We start from the raw sequence: 21,025 nt of genomic DNA on the forward strand, positions 1-21,025 counted from the left end.
ACAAAATCGAATAATCATTTAGTGGGCAATCCGAGATTTAGATTGGCATGTAATATCGGAAAACCAACAACATCGAATGACCATTTATCGGACAATCCCAGATCGAATGACCATTTAGTGACACCAACTTGGTGGTATGGTAATATATCACTCTCCTTATCATTTATCTGTACTTGGTGAAAGTGAATGATAAATAATACCAAGTACCTAATTTCACCAAGTGTAATTGATTTAAAGTGGTATTACACAAAGTGAACGATGAATGATAAGGAGGGTGTTATTTCAATATTCTACCACTGTGCGCCGCGGCTATAATAAGATTTCGACGTACGACATCACAATCGCAGCATACTACACTCGAGATGGCCATAATGTTGCTAATTCATGAATTAATAATCGGTTGAATATTTAATGAATGCTTCCGATTATTCGGTATGGTGCGCGCGTCGTTAGATTAGCGCCAAATTGGCCGAGAAGAAGAATGAGTGACGCAACTTCGATCAGTATGCGAGATGGATCGGATTTTGGGGGATCGAGTGCGTGACGTCTGGTGACGTGGTCTGCCTCCGTGTAGGCGTGTATTCAACAATGATGGGTGTGAGACAAGAAAGTAAAAACCCCTACAATGTTGACGTAGGCACCCCTTTATCATAGAGAATTTTATAAGGGGTTATTTTTTTAAAAGTGAGTTCCGAGACCTTTTTTGTTTAAAAAAACCCTGGTTATTCTAGACTACCACACATAATTTACTACTCTTGAATACCACATATTTGTTATCACTCTAGACTACCACACATTATTTGTTACTCTAGGTTACCACACATTCTTTGTTACTCTTACCACATATTCAATTTTTACACATCTTTTGATGTTTTAAAAGTGTTATCCAGGTGCATTTTTTGTAAGCACATATATTCACAACTGTTCGCTTCTTTCAGATTAACAGAGAATAATGTTTTAAACTATGGTTTACCACACATCATTTGTCACTCTAAGTTGTCACACACATCGCTCACTCCTTTCAAGAATGTCATAAATCAAAAATCGACAATTTTCAGTTGTGCATGTTTTCGGAATGCCCAGAAAATGTACTATATCCTAGCAAAAGAGGCATATTTTTAACTTAATATTTACCCGCTACAGGGCAGAAAGTGTTGTTTTTGCATTTTGAAGAAAAGGTATTGTTTAATCATTTTTTTTTAAATCAAATAAATATTTTTCAAATGGAGAAAAAACCTTCAGGTTTTACCTAAAAAGATCTGTTGCACAGTAAAAAGTTCAGTAAGTGGCTTGATATTTATTTTTAATACATTGTATTATATTTATTAATTTTAAAAACGATCTCCTGAAAAATCAAGTTTTTTTTATGACGTTCTTGAAACGAGTGAGCGATATGTTACTTCAGATTACCATACAATCATATTTCTTACGTATCCTCTTTTGAGGTTTTAAACATGTAAATTTAGGTTAATTTTTTGAATACGTAACTTAAAACTAATTGCTTCATTCGGATTGCCTGAGAAAAATGTATTAGGCCCATAAAATTACGACTGCTGCTGTCAGGCATCTTCATACAAGACTACGATTGGCGGGTAAACTCATTGTAAACGTAATTTAAATGTTTTTGTATAACTATAAACAGTCCTGCATTCATTTTAAACATGGCAGCGTAATTATTAAATATATTACAATAGGTGTTTTTACCTCATGCCTTGAAGAGATCAAGATAATAGAATGTGAACTGGCGTTAACATATAATATTTTAAAAACAATTCGATATTCTGTCCTCCATATCGCTCACTCCTTTCAAGAACGTCATAAATCAAAAATCGTAAATTTTCAGTTGTGCATGTTTTCGGAATGCCCAGAAAATGTAGTATATCCCAGCAGAAGCGGCATATTTTTTGCTTAATATTTACCCGCTACAGGACAGAAAATGTTGTTTTTTGTATTTTGAAGAAAAGGTATTGTTTAATTATTTTTTTAAATATTTTTCAAATGGAGAAAAAACCTTCAGGTTTTACCTAAAAATATGTGTTGCACAGTAAAAAGTTCAATAAGTGGCTTGATATTTATTTTTAATACATTGTGTAATATTTTTTAACGTTCTCCTGAAAAATCAAGTTTTTTTTATTTATGACGTTCTTGAAAGGAGTGAGCGATATAAGATTTTTTTTAAACATATTTAATTAATATTCTTATTTTATTAATCAATCGACGAATTATTTATTTAAAAAAAAATATTTACGAAATAATTTATTTAAATTGTTTAAATTTGAGTTCTGCTTGGTAAATACCACAATTTCTTAAAATCTATTATGACACGTGTAGTGATGCATTCCGCGTTATTTTTAAACACCGTAAGATGCGGAATGCATCGAAACACATATCACAATAGATTTTGATAAATAGTGTTATGTACCAAGTAAAAAATAAATTAAAAATGGAATAATATTATCACAAAGAGTGACTGCCAAACTAATTTTTGGGATAAAAAAATTAGCTAAAACTAAAAAGAGAAGTACAGATTTTAATTCCCTTAAGCCGCTTGTGCACTACACGGAATATCACCGTCCGGCAGTCCAGTTTTGAAAAATGAAAGCGACTACGACGGTTTAGCGTGATCGAATTTACGCGCAACGTGTTCACGCACCGATCCGAAAAAAAGATCGACAAAAGCACAAGCCAATCCAAGCCAATCATCGTTTTAAAACGCTAACTGACGTGCCGGACGGTAGAATTCCGTGTGATTCCGTATAGTGGACAAACGCCCTATGGCTTGTTTTCCGGAATGGTGTTTAGCGGCTAATTGTCCAAATCCTTGCTAAGTCCAAGTCCTATGCTAAATGAAAAGCTTACTCAAATTAACCATAGATTCTGCCGCGAACTCACAATACTATTTTACTAGGTAAATACAACTATTTCGTAATATCTATTGTGACAAGTGTTTCGACGGGTTCAGCTAAGTATTAGCGGTATTTACCGAGTAAATTTCAACTTAAGAATGATCGATTTTTAACTTTACGCAGACGTTTCGCGTTACTAGTTATTATTTCAATACCGTTGGAGTATGGCAGTGAAATCGATACTAACATTGTATTCGAATCTAAACAATATATACATATGTAACCGAGAACCCATATCAGGTGTCATTCAAAGATTCTGGAACAATCGCACAATATACTAAGACTAAACAACACCGCAGTAAATTAAAAATGTCGGTAATTAATTGTGTCGGGTTGTGGTCCCGTGGTAAGTGTCGCGGACTCTTATGTCAGAGTTTCTCGGTTCGAACCCACTCTACCACAATTTGATACCTATTTCCAATAATGAACCGCTTAGGCTCACAGAAATAGTATAAAATTGAAATTTTTGTGTAAATAATAAAACCACAAATATTTATCTTAAAAATAAAAAACCAATATGTTTTTAATATTTTTCCTATTTATAGCATAGTCTCTTCGTCAGGACTATAACTACACCCACATGCAAACAATACTACACATGGTGTAGCATAATTCACATGATTTGTCCTCACCCACTTTAGACCCCGCTCCCTTCGTTCAGTCAATATAATCCTGATCTATTTCGACACCCTTAGTGCATGTTAGACCTCGGTCTTTAGTGCATGCTGTTATACAATCCTTAGTGCATGTTAATCCTTGGGTTAATAATATTAATATCGTTATATCTAAATTAGTGGATAAATTCCGCCTTATGATACTGAGGGATAAAATTAAAAATGAATATAGTGTCGGGTTGTGGTCCCTTGGTTAGTGTCGCGGACTCTTAAGTCAGAGTTTCTCGGTTCGAAGCCACTCTACCACAATTTGATACCTATTTTTTATAATGAGCCGCCTAGGCTCACAGAAATAGTATGAAATTGAAATATTTGTGTGAATGATAAAAAACAGTTTTTTTTTTAAAACAAAAAAAATAATATACCAGGAAAAAAACCAAAGTAGAGGACATCATGGATCGCGTAGCAAAACTCAAATGGCAGTGGGCAGGACATATAGCAAGACAGGACCTCATATGATGGACCCCAAGAATTCTACGATGGAGACCTTGGGAGAACAAAAGAGGTGTCGGAAGATCCCAAAAGAGATGGTCTGACGATAAAGTCGCTGTGGGGGGTGAAAACTGTCTGCAAGCAGCAACCAACCGGAGGAAATGGAAAGAAGGGGAAGAGGCCTATATCCAGCAATGGAGGTCAGAGGGCTCATAAAGAAAAAGAAGAAGAAGAAGAAGAAGACGAAGAAGAAGCAGAAGAAGAAGAAGAAGAATAATAATAAAAAGAAGAAGAAGAAGAAGAAGAAGAAAAAGAAGAAGAAGAAGCAGAAGAAGAAGATACTAAGTAATCATTTAAATAGTCAGTGCAGACAGTCTGACGAATACGAAGGACTGAATCAATACTGTAGTGGCGGGGAAAGGTAATGGGTATTGGTGATACATAGGGTTGTGTTGCATTCGCAATAACATTGCAACCCCTCACCTTGGGTAGTTGGGAAAGTCATGCGATGTGTTGTCATGCGAGGACACCCACTTGCATATGTTTCAATGCCAACCGACACATGTCTAGCTAGGGGGGGTGGTGATAAATTTTCCCACAGTAGAGTTTTCATTTTTTCATTAATTGATTCGCAAGTCACTTTGTGGAAGAAGATGAAAAATAATTATTTTTCAAAGGAAAAAGGCATAATTTGGATATGCTTTGTTTGGATATGTAGTGATTGATAAGAAAAAGTAAAAAAAATACCAATGTTTTTTTATTATTTTTTTAGAAGCGGTACTAAGAAACAGAGGACAAAAAAAAAAGTGGATAAAAAGGAGTTATTTACATCAATATATTTTTTAAATATTGATATCTCAACAAAGATGAAGAAGAATATGAAAATCTGGGCATTTACAGGGGCGTAAATGCCCAGACTTCTATATTTTATTTAATCATTTAGTTAAAAAATTACTTGGTAAATACCACTTTTTTTCAAATCTATTGTGACATGTTTCTATGCATTCCGCATCATTTTCACAAACCTTATGTAAAGTTAAGTATTAATTTTAGTTTTTGTTTTGTTGAATTTGAATTTAGAATAGCTTTTTTGCAAAAATATTAGTATATAATCACTAACTACGGTTTTTTTCTATCGGTTTCGAGACGTACCCGTCTCTTATCACTACCACAGCATGCAAACAATACTACATATCACTACCACAGCACTACTCACATACTTAAAACAAGACAAAGCATATCGCTCACTCCTTTCAAGAACGTCATAAATCAAAAAACTTGATTTTTCAGGAGAAAGTTTAAAAATATAATACAATGTATTAAAAATAAATATCAAGCCACTTATTGAACTTTTTACTGTGCAACAGATCTATTCAGGTTAAACCTGAAGGTTTTTTCTCCATTTGAACAATATTTAGAAGGTATATTTAAAAAAATAATTAAACAATACCTTTACTTCAAAATGCAAAAACAAGACTATCTGCCCTGTAGCGGGTAAACATTAAGTTAAAAATATGCCCTTTTTGCTGGGATATAGTATATTTTCTGGGCATTCTGAAAACATGCACAACTGAAAATCGACAATTTTTGATTTATGACGTTCTTGAAAGGAGTGAGCGATATGACTAATTTTTGTACTGATCGTGTTTGCGCATCATCTAGTCACTCAAGATTGATCAGTGTCAAGACTGTGGGTCAACCAGTTACAATTAAAGCTATGGGGTGTTGGTATACCTGTATTTTGGTCAATCCCGTACTTATGATTTGTGGACAGTTTGGATACTGACCATAGAACTAACTTATAAGGCACTGCAATGTAACACTTACATATAATACATTTTTCTTTCCATAAGCTCTTTACTAACTGATTCCATATTAATAAAAATATTTTACAAAAAAATTAAGTTTCTATCTCTATAGTGATGCGCCTTACACATTTTCCCGTGGGATCGCAATTAATATAAGAGATCTATTTGTTTAATATTACCCTGCACTTACTTTCATTTTACAATTCACAATCAAGATAACATTGTGTCAATCTGATACAGAGGCGTGCATTCTTTATAGGCAGAAAAGGCGTTCCTACCCTGGATTAGTCGAGTTCGTATAATAACCCTACTGCCTATCCTGATTACAACTCTGTGCACTCCACTGATCTGATGCTGTGTACTATGCACAATTGTGCATAGTACTACACCCAATTGGGTGCAGAAAAAAGTGCAGAAATTCATGAATCTAAAGAGCGGAACTCATCACCGAGCCTTTATATAGTCGCAATCAAGTTGGCACAGCGTCGATTTGATGCAGTGCCCTATGTACTACTTGAATGTGGAATTATGTTTGAATAACCAAAATCTAATTTAGGCAGAACAGGAGCGGCTGGAGGCGTTTGAGATGTGGTGCTACAAGTGCATGTTGAGGATTCATCGGTCGGAAAATGTGGGAACAATGCAGTATCAAGCAGAGCTGGGGAGTCTAGATGCTTACTAAATAAAGTAACACATCAGCGAGCCAAATGGATAGGCCATAATATAAGACACCCAGGCCTGCTTCTTACAATTGCGGAGTGCACAAACTACAGAGGACGACCCCACTTAATCTACATGGACCAAACTATCTCCGACATGCGCTGTAGAGGGTACGCCGACCTGAAGAGACGGGTGGAGACTGACCATGAAATAAGCAAACCAATTATCACAAAGAAAAGATTCAAATTCTTCAAATATATATATTTTTTTTACATTCTTAAGTGAAAAATTCATGCAAAAAAAATATGTGCGAAAATACTACCTCTCAAAATAAGAGGTCACATGTCTAAGTGCAAGCCAAGGAACAGAATTCCAACTCACCGGTGAGTGAGTGCTGTATGGATGGATGTCGCCTTTCTAGACATTCCGCACCTTCCTCGATACCAGCTACTATCGATGTACCCATAATACCTGCAGATACATCACATCATTTGTACAAACAGTCACATGTACCCCCCAGACGTGCACAACTAAAGGTATTTCTATTTCAGGTGACCCCAGGTCACTCCTAGGTCTATGCCAGCAGGTTTTGTAAAAATCGTGTACAATCATTGTGATTACGATGAAACACACAGTACAGAAAAAAAACACTCAAACATTTGTACATTGTGTACAGACAGTCTTAGATTATAATACGTAATTGGTTCTAGAAAGTGTATGAGAATCTAAATATATGTACAAAAGGGAAAAATATGTATCGGAAAAGGATTTTCAAATAAAAAATATATATTCTTCTTTAAACCCTCATCCGTACCCGATGGTGCATAGGGCACTGCATCATATAAACGCAGTGTTATCTTGATCATTGACACATGAAGGAAAGGTGACCAGCCCTCCGCTTCAGGTGATATTGAATAAATATGGGAGTGAATAAATCACTTATATTTATTTGATCCCCCCCCTGAGAATTAAACCCAGGACCTCCAGTACGGTAGCCGAGCGTGCTGATCATGACACTATTGAGGCGGACTAAAATACATAAGCAATATTGAATATAAATGATTCCCTTCCATACATTAGGGTTTGAACCAAGACTCCTGTTGTGCACGGCCATTTTAGTTTAAGACAAAATAAAGAGTTCATGGATTCGTGGAGGCCTGGGTGTAACATACATCAATAGTAAGATAAAGGTAAGCCAATTGAGATGGTATGGATATATAAGACGCAGAGAACCTGATCATATTGTGAACCAGGCAATCACCATGGATCTTCCTCTAAAGACATCTAGAGGAAGACCAAAAAATTCATGGATGCTGCAGAAAGATAATATGATTAGAAAGCATGACCTAGGTGACATTGTCTACGACAAAAGGACCTACAACCTGAGGACGAGGAGAGCTAACCCCAACAGTCTACAAAGACGATAAGTTGGAATAGAGCCAGGAAGAAGAAGAAGAGAGGAAGTATTTCTCACTATTATTTATCCATAATTTATGTATTAATTGTTAAATCAAACACAAGCTTTTGGAGTCTACTAAGTTGTTATTTATTAATTCCATTAATTGATTTGGCAGTCACTTTGTGGTAAAACCTATCCATTTTTAATTAATATTTTTACCTAGTAAATACCACTATTTCTTAAAATCTACTGTGACACGTGTTTCGATGCATTCCGCATCATTTTCAAACACAAATACGGTGTTTGAAAATGATGTGGAATGCATCAAAACACGTGTCACAGTAGATTTTAAGAAATAGTGGTATTTACTAAGTAATTTAAAAATTTAAAAAAAATTGTATTTTATCGTTAAAAAACACAAAAAAAATAATATTGTGACAATTGTTTCGCCTAGTGATTGTATTTTCAAACGAATCTATCAGTTTCATTATAAATGGATTAGTACCGAGTTATGTAATACATATATTCTACATAGAAATAAGATTGGTCTTTCTGTTTTTAATAAAGAGTTCTGTAACACATAGTTTTCTATTAAATTTAAAAGAAATACACTCTTCAATAGGATAACATTTTTCCACAAAAGTAAAAAATTCTAAAGACTGACTTTTTACACATTCTTAATTATCAAAGCCTTACCTATAAATAATGGTTTGGGATATACAAAAAAGTGAAATGTGCAAAAGTCAAGGACTGTCTGTAACTACGATGATAAACACAGTAGAGTGATATTGTGTAGTAAATGTATTTATGATGAAATAAACAGTAAGCTTAAATCATCCAACATTATGCAGTTGTGGGTTCTAGTTGAACACCTACTTGGTATACTGAACACTGGGTATATTGGGTTGCCACACTGTGATGAAATACACTGTAAGGTACAGTTAATGTAATTGTTTTATTTTTATTTTTAATAATCATGGTAATCATTGTATTTACTTATTACATCATTTCAAATTTATTGATAAAACTTCATCATAATATATTACGATACAAAGTGTGAAATAAAAATGCGCATTCTAGCCTATTTTATAATAACTTAGTGCGTTTTAAAAAAAAAAGAATTGTCAGAGTAGCAATTGGCTTATATGAATTATTGGAAAAATACTATTTGAATTTACAAACAAAACTTCACTCCCTTAATGAAATCATACTTAAACCCTTACCATAATTTATTTTTAATTATTATTATAATACATAGACAGATTATTATTAATATTATTAGCGTAGAGAGAGTTCAACACAAGTTCCTTAGATACATTAATTTAAAACTAAATATACCAATTGTTGAGTTAGATTATAATTGCATAATGAAGGGGCAAAAATTAATAAATCTTAGTGATAGAGGGGTAATTACTGATTTGATCCTGTTATATAAAGTTTTTAACAATTTTTTGAACAGCCCTAATCTCCTAAATCAAATAAAGCTAAGCGTGGTATCCGAAACTTGGCGAAACGTGGCAACGAAACTAGTTCCCTGGTTACATAAAATAAATGTGGGAAAAACTATATATTTGTTACTTTACTATAAAATATTACAATAATTATTATATGACAATGAGAGCAAAAATTATGAACAATAAGTAGACATCAAACATTAAATATTAGATTAGTATTTAAGTAACAATTTATCCATATCAAATCATTCGGTTGTCATTTATAAAAATCATAAATTTAAACTTTAATACCTAGTTTTTACTTCGATGCATTGTATCTAATTGTACAAATACGTGTTTACGATGAAATGCTTAGATTTTTATGCACTATCAATTAGCTAAAAAATGTAAATTTTATCTTTGCTATGAATCAGAATGTCATAACTTTGTATGTAGCTATTTTCAGCAGAGAATGAAATGCACAAAAAGTAAGCACATAATTTAGCATTTCATTTAACAATAGCAAAGTTCAAATCCGTTCCACAAAGCATGTTAATACTTTAAAATGTAAATTAATGCTAAAATAAACCAAACTACAACCGATTCTTCAATTGAAATCTTTATTTAGTCCGGTTTGTGTATTCCAAATATCGCTCACTCCTTTTAACAACGTCATATATAAAAAATCAACAATTTTCAGTTGTGCATGTTTACGGAATGCCCAGAAAATGTACTGTATCCCAGCAAAAGCAGTGTATTTTTAACTTAATATTTACACGCTACAGGGTAGAAAGTGTTGTTTTTGCATTTTGAAGAAAAGGTATTGTTTAATTATTTTTTTAAATGGAGAAAAAACCTTTAGGTTTTACCTAAAGAGATCTGTTGCACATTAAAAAGTTCAATAGGTGCTTGATATTTATTTTTAAAACATTTCATTATATTCTTAAACTTTTAAAAGGATCTCCAGAAAAACCAAGTTTTTTGATATATGACGTTGTTGAAAGGAGTTAGCGATATGTACAAATATACAAGCATGTAAAACAACTAATTTTGTATGAAATGACGATAAATGGTGTATCTCGTAATGACAAAAGCAAGCACAAAGCATGGTTATTAGAGAAGGATTATTAATATACAATAACTTACCATCTGTTGGTAGCGCTGTGGGTATTTGAGCTGTGGTGATAACTGAAGCGGGACCCTGATATATGCCGTTTACTGGATTGACTGTGTTCTGCAAAAAAAAGTTTATCATTGTCACTAAAAATATTACATTTAAATTTTTTTTGTAGTAAACAATCAAGTAAACAATCAAATCAAGCAAACAATAAAGTCCCTCTCCAAGCGTAAGAGCTTAGTCCCTTTATTGGAGAAGAACAGCGTAACTGGTGTTTAGGTATTTTAAAAGTAGAAATGTCTAGTGACTAGAAGGAATGTGTATTTGATTACGCATTTTTATCGATTGTTGCGCGGTATGATCGATAAGTCTAAAATTATCCGGAGCATTGGTATATATGTTCCCGATAGTTTCGTAAGACAGTGTCGGCATAGATTTTTTCACATTTTATTTATTTATTTATTGAACGGCTGAAGCCTTTGAGATAATACATATAATACATATATACAGTATCTAATATAAAAATAATAATACACTAATGAATACACTAATAGAGAAACAAAAAGTCTTAAAGCAAATAGTCTTATAACATAAAATCATAATAAAATAACAAATAGTAAGCACTGGTAAATACACGCCTCCTTCAAACACTATCAGCGAGCAGCGAGAGAGAGTGAAACACAATGTTTAAATTTATCCATTATAACATGGAGAAGAAATGCTGAGAAAGTACAGATACACAGGACCACCCTGCCGATGGTTATGCCTGTAGAAAGAGCTACTGCTATGCTGAGCAATATCACGCTGGATATTAATCTATTCCATGTGTCTGAAGGGGTATTCTTATATTATTTTTTTTTTAAAAGAGAAATATTTGTGTTTTTATTACATATTTACACAAATACTTCAATTTCATACTATTTCTGTGAGCCTAAGCGGCTAATTATTAGAAATAGGTATCAAACTGTAGTAGAGTGGGTTCGAACTGAAAAACTCTGACTCAAGAGTCTACGACACTAACCACGGGACCACAACCCGACACAGATTCCAAAGCGGTATTCTTATAGATCTTTAACAAGAGTATTCTTGCTTATTTTAGTTTTTTTGTTAATGTAAACACTTTAAATTTTAGTTTGTAAAGTGTATGAAAATTACAAATAAAAAAAATGAAATTGAATCAAAATATATCAAATTATGATATTTACTTCATAATAATCAAATCCCATCACCAGCGGTGATTATTATGGAGTTAATACCTTAAAAAAGAGATTGGTACATAATATTCACATAAAAACATTAAATGTGTGATTCCTTCTTTTCTGCTTTTGAAATGGGGCCGGCGCAGAAGGTAAAAATACCCTTCCAGTCCTTAAGCATCAATCGACTAAACAGGTAGAGAAACACCTTTCCTTTCGCCTCTTTCACATTCATGCATCTCCTCATACATACCCGCCGATTATTTCGACTCCTGACTTGACCGCTTTCATATATTTGACATTTAATTTGCTATATTCGCCTCAATTTTTTCTACCATTCTTTCCTTACTCATTCGTTCCACATGTCCAAACCATCTCGACAAACCTTTCTTAGTTATTAGTTTTTGAAGTTTTATCTTACCTTTGCAATTTGTAATAAGACAATAGAATGCTTGATATTCTCCAACATTGCCTGAAACAAAAAATAATAAATATGAATCAATCAATAAATAAATAAACATATTATAATATTTAAGACAACATTTATAAGGTGTTTTTTTAGAGGTTTGGTTTTTAAACTGGCTACATTGTTTCTACAGATTGTCAATTCGACAGTTGACATTGAAAGCTGTCCCACCGCATGCCCAGATCTGATACAAAAGCATCTAGGCTTCCTGACAGATCTACTCTTGCAAAGCAATTTTTTTTTAACTAAGTTGCGAAATTTATTGACAATGTGAAACAATATAAAATTGTTTACCGATTTTACTGTGAATTTACATATCAAAGCTTTCATTTTACCTGTCACTGCCAATCTAAGTAAATACAAGTTTGTAAATTCGTCACCAAATTTTCTAGAAGTACCCCGGTGTAGGCAGTGAAAGGGATTAGTATTTAGTTAAATTAGTCAGCTAGATCCGATTCCGCCCACAACCCCGACCAGCACAGCAGACAGTTGACAGTTGATTTGTATTCAGTAGGTTTTGCCATTTAACCATGAATAGACTAAATGACCATTATACGTGTCGTAGGTTTTGGTTAATGGGCCGAAAACAATATTCAGCTTCATCCTCTTTTTTAACGCAAAATTTTGTTCACCTATGAGGTACCTTTTTTGTTAAAATAGCTAGGTCAATAAGCAGAATTGCCAAATTTGGAGTGGAGAAAACCAAGAAACCTTTGTCGAGATGCCCTTACACCTATTAAAAGTCACTGTTTGGTGTGCTTTATGGGCAGGTGGAATCATTGGCATATAATATTTTCAAGATGATGCCAGCCAGAATGTTACGGTCAATGGAGCACTACAGAGCCATGATTACTGACTTCTTCGTACCTCAGTTGAATGGCATTGATGTCACAGAGTTGTGGTTTCAACAAGTTGGCGCAATATGCTACACGGCAGGTGCCACCATCAATTTACTGCGGGAAATTTGAATTTGTAAACCTCTTTAAAAAAAACACACTACAAACCTATGTATTGATTAAAACTAAAAAAATTAGAGCAAATATTTGAGTGTTTTTACTCTTTTCTGTGTTGCGCCTTATTGATCTTGCTACCAGTTCACTCACTCAAAATTCCAAATTTAAAACATATCACTGCTCAGATGTGGTGCAAGTAGAAAAGGATTGACATCTCAGTGATACCTCTATGGTAAAATAGACATAAAATTGTTGAATTATCCAGTATTTTATCATAATCCACGATTGTTAAATTTTTAAATGTTAAATTTAAACTCAAGTGCTTATTTGTAAGAGTGGGAAAGATGCAAACTTTTTTTTGGTTTGGACAAATCACATATTTCATTAGATGTGTTTTTTTCCTTTGTTCACAAATCAGAGTTTCTCCACTTAAGAGTTATTTTCGCATTTTGATCTCAACATAGATGAAGAAGAATATGAAAGTCAGGGTAATTAGAGGGTTTATTACCTGTCGTAGGGTGGTTAAATTATCAATTTACACACATGTTGCGCGTAAAAAAAAAACATGTGCATAGAAATGCAATGATTATGCAATAATATTTTATTAACCAGTACTTAACTGGTAGTACTTGACTGGTTTAAATAAAGAATATTTTTTGTTACTAGCAACATTCTGGCTTTGTTTAGCTGTCACTAACTTCATGTTTGTTGTCAAAATAAATTTGTATATAAAGCAGTTATTTTTCATCTTCCCTCCACTATAAATTATCCAAATTTATGTCAAAGACTAACCCATAAATCCCTGTTTCACCATCAGTCTTATGAATGCAAATTAATAAATAATTTCTGGGAGTCTGGCTGAAGTTCAAACACAGACATTCATGTCATAAGAGCATCTGTTTTTGCTACCAACTTTGACAAAAAAAGATATCAAATACCGTAGAACGGGGCTACTTGAGCTTTGATAGTTTAGAGACTAGAAGGAATGTGTATTTGTTACGCATTTTTATCCATTGTTGCGCGGTATGATGGATAATCCTGAAATTATCCGGAACATTGATCTGTATGTTCCCGATAGTTACCTAAGACAGCGTCGGCATAGATTGTTTCACATTCCTATATACAGGATATATATCTTGTCCGCCTCCGTAGTGTAATGGTCAGCACGCTCGGCTACCGTTCTGGAGGTCCCGGGTTCGATTCCCAAGGGGGGTAAAATAAATATAAGTGATTTTTTCACTGTAATATTTATTCAATATTATTACCCTGGATTGGTACCTGAAGCGGAGGGCTGATCACCTTTCCTTCATGTATAAATGATCAAGATAACACTGCGTTTATATGACGCAGTGCCCTATGCACCATTGGGGTGCGGATAAGGGTTTTATTTATATTTTTTATATATATACAGGACCAACCTGCAGATGGTATGCCTGTAGGAAGAGCTACCGCTACGTTGAACAATATCTCATTGGATATTGATCTGTTCCATGTGTCTTAAGGAGTTTTCCGAAGCAGGATTCTTCTACACCTTTAGCAATAGTTCTTACATATATATTATTTTAATTTACTTTAATGTATACGATTTAAATTTTTTATAGTTTGTAATGTATATATTAATTTAAATAAATAAATTGAATTTAATTGAATTTAATAGAATTGATGTGTTACTTGAGCCCAGTACAAAAAAATATTTAAATCTGTATTTGGTCTACAATAATGAACGGATCGTGACAATAAGTGTCACCTGTCAGGGAAACAATGAATCATGTCGATACTTTCATTATTGTAGACCAAATACAGATCTTTTTTTTTGTACCGGGTTCAAGTAACACATCAAATTTCTTTTAACCCCGTTCTACAGTACATAATTTGTAAAAACAAAGTAATTTTACTCACATTTGCCTGGTCGTGGATTCCTTGACATTTAGCCTTACTTTCAGGATCTGTAATTTCCAATATTCTTTCTTCTAGTTTCTGCAAAATAAATAAACAAAAGCATGGAACACACATCAAAAAACAAAAATATCATATAAAAAATACATCACTGTATCGACAACTTATCTCAACCTAGGATTTTTGTAAAAAATAATACATATTATTGTCCTACGGGTGCTTAAAATGATGAACATGAAGCATGCAGTTGGCAAAAGGATGAAAGTAGACTGAATGCAGTCAAAATGCGATCCCTCAGACGAATAATCGCAAATCGATGTATGAAATGTGTTCGAATGGCGATATGAGAAAATAATGCAAGCTAAGATGGGAAATAATGCATTATCGATAAAATTAAGAAAGGTATATTGAGTGAATCGAAGGGGTAAAGAAAGAATAGTACAACAAATTTAGTGTGTGAATGTGGTTGGTAATAGAAGCAGATGGAGAGGAAAACTTGACATCATCAAGTATTTCAAATACATGAGAGCAATCATGTCAGGAGTCGGAATAATCGGCAGGTATGTATGAGGAGATTCACGAATGTGGCAGAGGTGAAGATAGCTTGCAAAGACAGATTGGTATGGCCAAAGATGTGCACTCTATATGGGCAGAAAAGCAGCGTCTACACTGGATTACTCGTGTTCCATACAGAAACACACCAGTGCCTACTCGGCTGTCCAAACTCAAAACACAATAAGGGACATTTTTTTTGTAGAATGTTTTTTTTGCATTTTTGGATTAAGTACTTATGAGGTAAAGTAAGGATAAGGCATAGTACGACAGCCGTACTATGCCTTATCCTTACCCAACCCTACAGCCTACCCTGATTAAAAACTCTGTGCACACCACTGGGTATGGCGTTCTATTCTCCCAGCCTACCCCTGCAGAGGGAATTGTGACAGTTAGTCAGTTAACTAGTTATTTTTTGACATCTCATCAAAGATGAAGAAGAATATGGAGTCTGGGCATTTACGGGGCTGACGACCGTCATAGGCTGGTTTAAGTGATCACTTTACACACGTGTAACATTCACCAATTCTACCCATTATTGACAACCACACGACTCAAATTCTTGGAAGTTCTACATATATGAACCAATTTAGAAACCTTGTTCTTGAATCACTAGAACTTCACTAGAGACATCTATTGGTGAGATACAAAGAAGCTCTTTACTAAGCAGAAACTCTTATATAGTTAGCTAGTTAGTTATATGTGTATATATATATATATATATATATATATATATATATATATATATATATATATATATATATATATATATATATATATATACACCGCAGGACAAAAAAATTTACGAGTTTACTTGCTACCGCACGCCTTGACTTTACTGAACTCTTTTTCTAAGAAATCCTTTATCGATACCTCTTTCTTTTGTTCAATAAATTAAAGACACTTTGTGTCACCTTTCTACAATATTTACATTTTAAAATGTCTCAACAATTTTGTTTTACCCGCGTTTGAGGGAACATAACACAACAATCAGGGAAAGTGCAAAGCAAATGTCGATTGCGATAAAATCCAAAATAATCACACTGTCGCAACAAAACATATCTAATTGTAAAATATCTCGTTGAGTTGGGTATTCAGAAGGTGCAGTGAGGTTTTTATTTAAAAAATTCCAAGAAACTGGATCCATACAACGGAAAAAAGGAAGCGGATGGGGGCGTGCGACATCTGCCCGAGATGATCGCTTAATAAAAAAATTGTTATGCGCGATCGATTTTTAACGGCACTTAAAATACACGCAGAGGTGCAGTCTACCAGCTAATCAACATTTTCCGTAAAAACAGTGTCCAGGCGGCTGTTGGAGCATGGTTTCCAAGCACGAAGTCCCGCAAAGAAACCATTACTGACGAACAAAATGCAGAAGGCTAGACTGGATTGGGCGAAAGAGCACCAGAATTGGACCTTGGAGGATTGGCAAAATGTTATTTTCTCCGATGAATCAAAATTCAACCTTTTTGGTCCAGACGGCAGAAAGATAGTTCGACGAAAACTTGGGGAAAGATACCATCCATCGTGCGTCACTCGAACCGTTAAACATTCACCCTACGTCATGATTTGGGGGTGCATGACAGCGTACGGTTTGGGACCTCTAAATTTTATACAGGGTACGATGAATGCCATCCAGTACAAAAAAGTGTTGAAAAACCATCTTATTCCAACAATCGAGGACATTACGCAGTATACCGCGGACCCGATTTTTCAGGACGATTTGGCGCCGTGCCATAGAGCCCGCACTGTGAGTACAAATATTTATTTTTTAATGCACTTTGTAGACCACTTGATAAATAATTTATTGTTTTTCTTACAGATCATTGAATACAAGGATAAAATTGGCTTAAAATCGTTGACGTGGCCCGGGAATAGTCCTGATTTGAACCCGATAGAAAATTTATGGGCGATTATGAAAAAAAAAGTTGGGAAAAAAAAAAAAAAACATTGAGGAATTAAAAAAAAACTTGATTCAAGTTTAGGAAGAAGAAATAACATCAGAAATTTAAGATTCGCTTTACGCTTCGTTAAATAATAGAATTTTACATGTAATAAAAAATAAAGGTGAATTCACTAAGTATTAAATATTTTTAAATGTTATAAATATGTTTAAATGTAAAATACCTTAATTTAAAATAAAGCGATTAGAACCTTCTTCTTAAATATGAATTAAAAAATTACATGTCTTTTATTACTCCATCACAAACACTCGACCATAAATGAACCGTTATGGGTCTCTAAGGTTCGGATAATCTGATACCTGGTATATAATGGCAATTTCTAAGTACAATTCATGAGTAAGATCTTTCATTTTAACCTTGAAGTAACGAGTAGTCATCACATATGTTAAACAATACAAAAAAAAACTAATTAAATATCAAGAATAATTCATTATGTGTCAATTTTAGTTTTTTTGAGGACTCGTAAATTTTTTTGTCCAGGGGTGTATATATATAAATATGTATTTATATATAATTAAAAATGATAGGTGCGATTAAATAATGAATAATGCATTAACGAACAAAATATTTGTATATTTTCCCTTTGCATATCCTGTTCATTATGGATAACATAGCTGTTTGGCGTCCAGGGTCAATGGACACTGTATTAATCTAGTAGATAATTAATGTAAGGTATTGTTACAAATGACAATATGAATCGGAATTGTAATTAAGCATACCCTATTGACTTGTAAAGAAACGGAGGTCGCTAAATTGCTTTTTGCAAAGGTCAACCATTTTTTGTAATCAATATGCATAGTATATTTCTTCGTAATATTTTTATAACATTTATATTAAGGGGGAATCACTCATAGAAAATATATTTAAAGAATCTTTTTTTTCCTGGCTAGATCCCAACTTATCATCTTTGTAGTGGGGTCAGTTCTCATGGGTGACGTTGCCCACGGTAGGTCCTTCTATCATGGGCAACGTCACCTAGGCGATGCCTTCGAATCATGTTATATTTCTGTAGCATCCATGAATTTTTTAATCTTCCTCATTGGTCTGTCGAGGAAGATCAAAAAAGAAGATGACGAATCCATGACGGCTGTTTCACAAAACATATAAGTAGTATAAAACATAAAAGTAGACTGAATGCAGTCGAAATGCGATCTCTCTGAAGAATGTGCGACAAAACGGTGTATGATAGATGTTCGAATAGTGAAATAAGGAAGGAAATGAAAGCTAACACAAGCATTATCGATAAAATTAAGAAAGGTGTGTTGAGATGGTTTGGACATGTAGAATGAATAAGTGAGGAAAGAACGGTAAAACAAATTTATGAGGCGAATGTAATTGGAAAAAGGAGTAGAGGAAGACCGAGAAAAACTTGGCACGATCAAGTATGCAAAATACTTGAAAGTGGTCAGGTTAGGATTCGAAACAATCAGCGGGTATGTATGAGGAGATGCATGAACGTGGAAAAGGCGAAGAATGTTTGCAAGGACAGAGTGGTGTGGCGTTCTATTCTCTCTGCCTACCCTTGCGGAGAAGCGGCGTGATGGTTAGTTAGTAAGTTAGTTTTATAAGTAGTATTTGATTATTTGGTTTTGGATAAGACCAAGGTAACAGATGTGGCTCAAAGAACCGCGGAATAAAAGTGTAACTGGCCAGGTCATGTGGCGCATATGTCTGAGGATAGATAAATGCAAAAGGTACTTGACTGGAGGCCTAGTGATAAAATTAATATCATAAATTTTTAAACATTATGGATACTTATCTGTTTAGTTATAAAACAAACCCTGAAGAGGGCAACAGGTTAGTGCAGAAACTATTGGTTTTTAATAAAAAAAAAGTGAGTGGACCAAAAAACAAAGTTATTTTACTTCTCCAAATAATATATTATAATGATCCACAAAGTTAATAATGGAAATATTGAAAATACCACAAGATTTAGTGGAAGTATTTGGTTGAAGTGGGCCCACATTGTCCTGGTCCATCATGATCTGGCTTCATTCACATCCATACATCTAGTCATACATGGTCTCCGATTACCACCAGATTTAGTTGATGTATTTGGTTAAAGTGGGCCCACCTTGACCTGGTCAATCGTGATCTGGCTTCATTCACATCCATACATCTAGTCATGCTCTCCGATTACCACCGGATTTAGTTGAAGTATTCGGTTGAAGTGGGCCCACCTTGACCTGGTTGATCATGATCTGGCTTCGTTCACATCTATACATCTAGTCTCCGATTACCACCAGATTTAGTTGAAGTATTTGTTTGAAGTGGGCCCACCTTGACTTGGTCGATCATGATCTGCAGGTAGGCGTCCGCCTCGGCCACGCGGCGCTCGAAGTCCCTGGGGCGCGCGCCCGGCAGGCCGGCGGCGCCCGGCGCGGCGCCCGAGGGGCCCGGCCCGCCGTGGCGCGACGCGCGGCAGTGGCGCGCGATGGTCTCCTCCAGCGCGCGCACCCAGCGCTCGCGCTCCTCCGCGTCGCGCGCCTGCAACAATGTCGATTTCTCTTTAATTTTCGATGAAGAGAAAATTGAAGTCTGGGTATTTACAGAGCTTTTGACCTGCCACAGGCTGGTACATATTTTATGTATGCTGAGATGACAAAATTTAAAAATAACTCCCGAGTGTAAAAATCCGGATTTGTACATACTCAAAATGTAGTGATATATTTTTTTTTAATTACCAAACGTCCAATTAACTAACTACCACGCCGCTTCCCTGGAGAGGTAGGCCGAGAGAATAGAACGCCACACTACTCTGTCTTTGCAAACATTCTTCACCTCTTCCATGTTCATGTATCTCCGCTTCCCTGCAGGGGTAGGCAGAGAGAATACAACGCCACACTTCTCTTGTTTTTGCAAAAATTCTTCACCTCTTCCACATTCATGCATCTCCACTTGCATACCCGCCGATTATTTTGACTACTGACGTTCTAACGCCCTAGTGACTCTGAAATTTAACTACGGCTTATACAACACCGCTTATCATGGTTGGAGTTTTTTTCTCTTTGACATGTTATTAAAGATGAAGAACAATAGGTAACGATAATTTAATCAGCCTATGACAGATCATAAGCCCTGTAAATACCCAGATTTCCATATTCTTATAACACAGCGTCAATACGATACAGTGCCCTATGCACCATTGGTGTGTATAAGGGTTAGAAAAAGAAATTGCGCAAATGATGAAATAAATAAATAATACATACTGACTATAAGATATGTCACAAAATAAGTTATAATTTATAATTGAAGCACTAACTTTGTGATTTTCCATTTCATAATTAAAATGTAACACTATAAATTTTTATATTGATTTTGAAACAAAGTAACATTTTAATTACAAAATAAGTTACCTGGAAATGGAATGTCTTATGGTCAACTGTGATGGTGAATGTGGAGTCGTCCTCGTCATCGATCCCGATGACCGCCGCCCGGAGTCGAACGCAGCCCCTCCGGACTCCGCGCATCATCTTCTCTTTCGACTGCAACGACAAGAGAAAACACCAAATTAAATAGGGTACATTTGAAATGGTCTCAAGTAATATAATGCAAAAGAGGAAGAC

The 21,025-nt window shown here is 34.7% G+C and overlaps 2 protein-coding genes across 3 annotated transcripts in view; both read right to left on the reverse strand.

Annotated features, from left to right (window-relative positions):
• The window catches only part of LOC148312566 (oxysterol-binding protein-related protein 9), a 126,498-nt gene that overhangs the window by 56,880 nt on the left and 48,593 nt on the right, over positions 1-21,025 (reverse strand). The window contains exons 2-7 of one of the 2 annotated variants that reach the window (XM_088276239.1): positions 20,816-20,944; positions 19,740-19,946; positions 14,944-15,021; positions 12,047-12,097; positions 10,459-10,546; positions 6,862-6,951 (exon numbers count right to left, since the gene is read on the reverse strand). In XM_088276239.1, coding sequence (XP_088132365.1) covers positions 6,862-6,951; positions 10,459-10,546; positions 12,047-12,097; positions 14,944-15,021; positions 19,740-19,946; positions 20,816-20,944 — 643 coding nt within the window. The remainder of the gene's footprint in view (positions 1-6,861; positions 6,952-10,458; positions 10,547-12,046; positions 12,098-14,943; positions 15,022-19,739; positions 19,947-20,815; positions 20,945-21,025) is intronic. The other variant, XM_088276247.1, reaches the window with a different exon arrangement.
• The window catches only part of LOC148312568 (ceramide-1-phosphate transfer protein), a 250,325-nt gene that overhangs the window by 18,473 nt on the left and 210,827 nt on the right, over positions 1-21,025 (reverse strand). The gene's annotated exons all lie outside the window — the stretch shown is intronic.

The sequence above is a fragment of the Brachycentrus maculatus genome, unplaced genomic scaffold, assembly GCF_059751285.1.
Source record: "Brachycentrus maculatus isolate JH-2025_06_01 unplaced genomic scaffold, ASM5975128v1 h1tg000038l, whole genome shotgun sequence".
Classification (NCBI taxonomy): domain Eukaryota; kingdom Metazoa; phylum Arthropoda; class Insecta; order Trichoptera; family Brachycentridae; genus Brachycentrus; species Brachycentrus maculatus.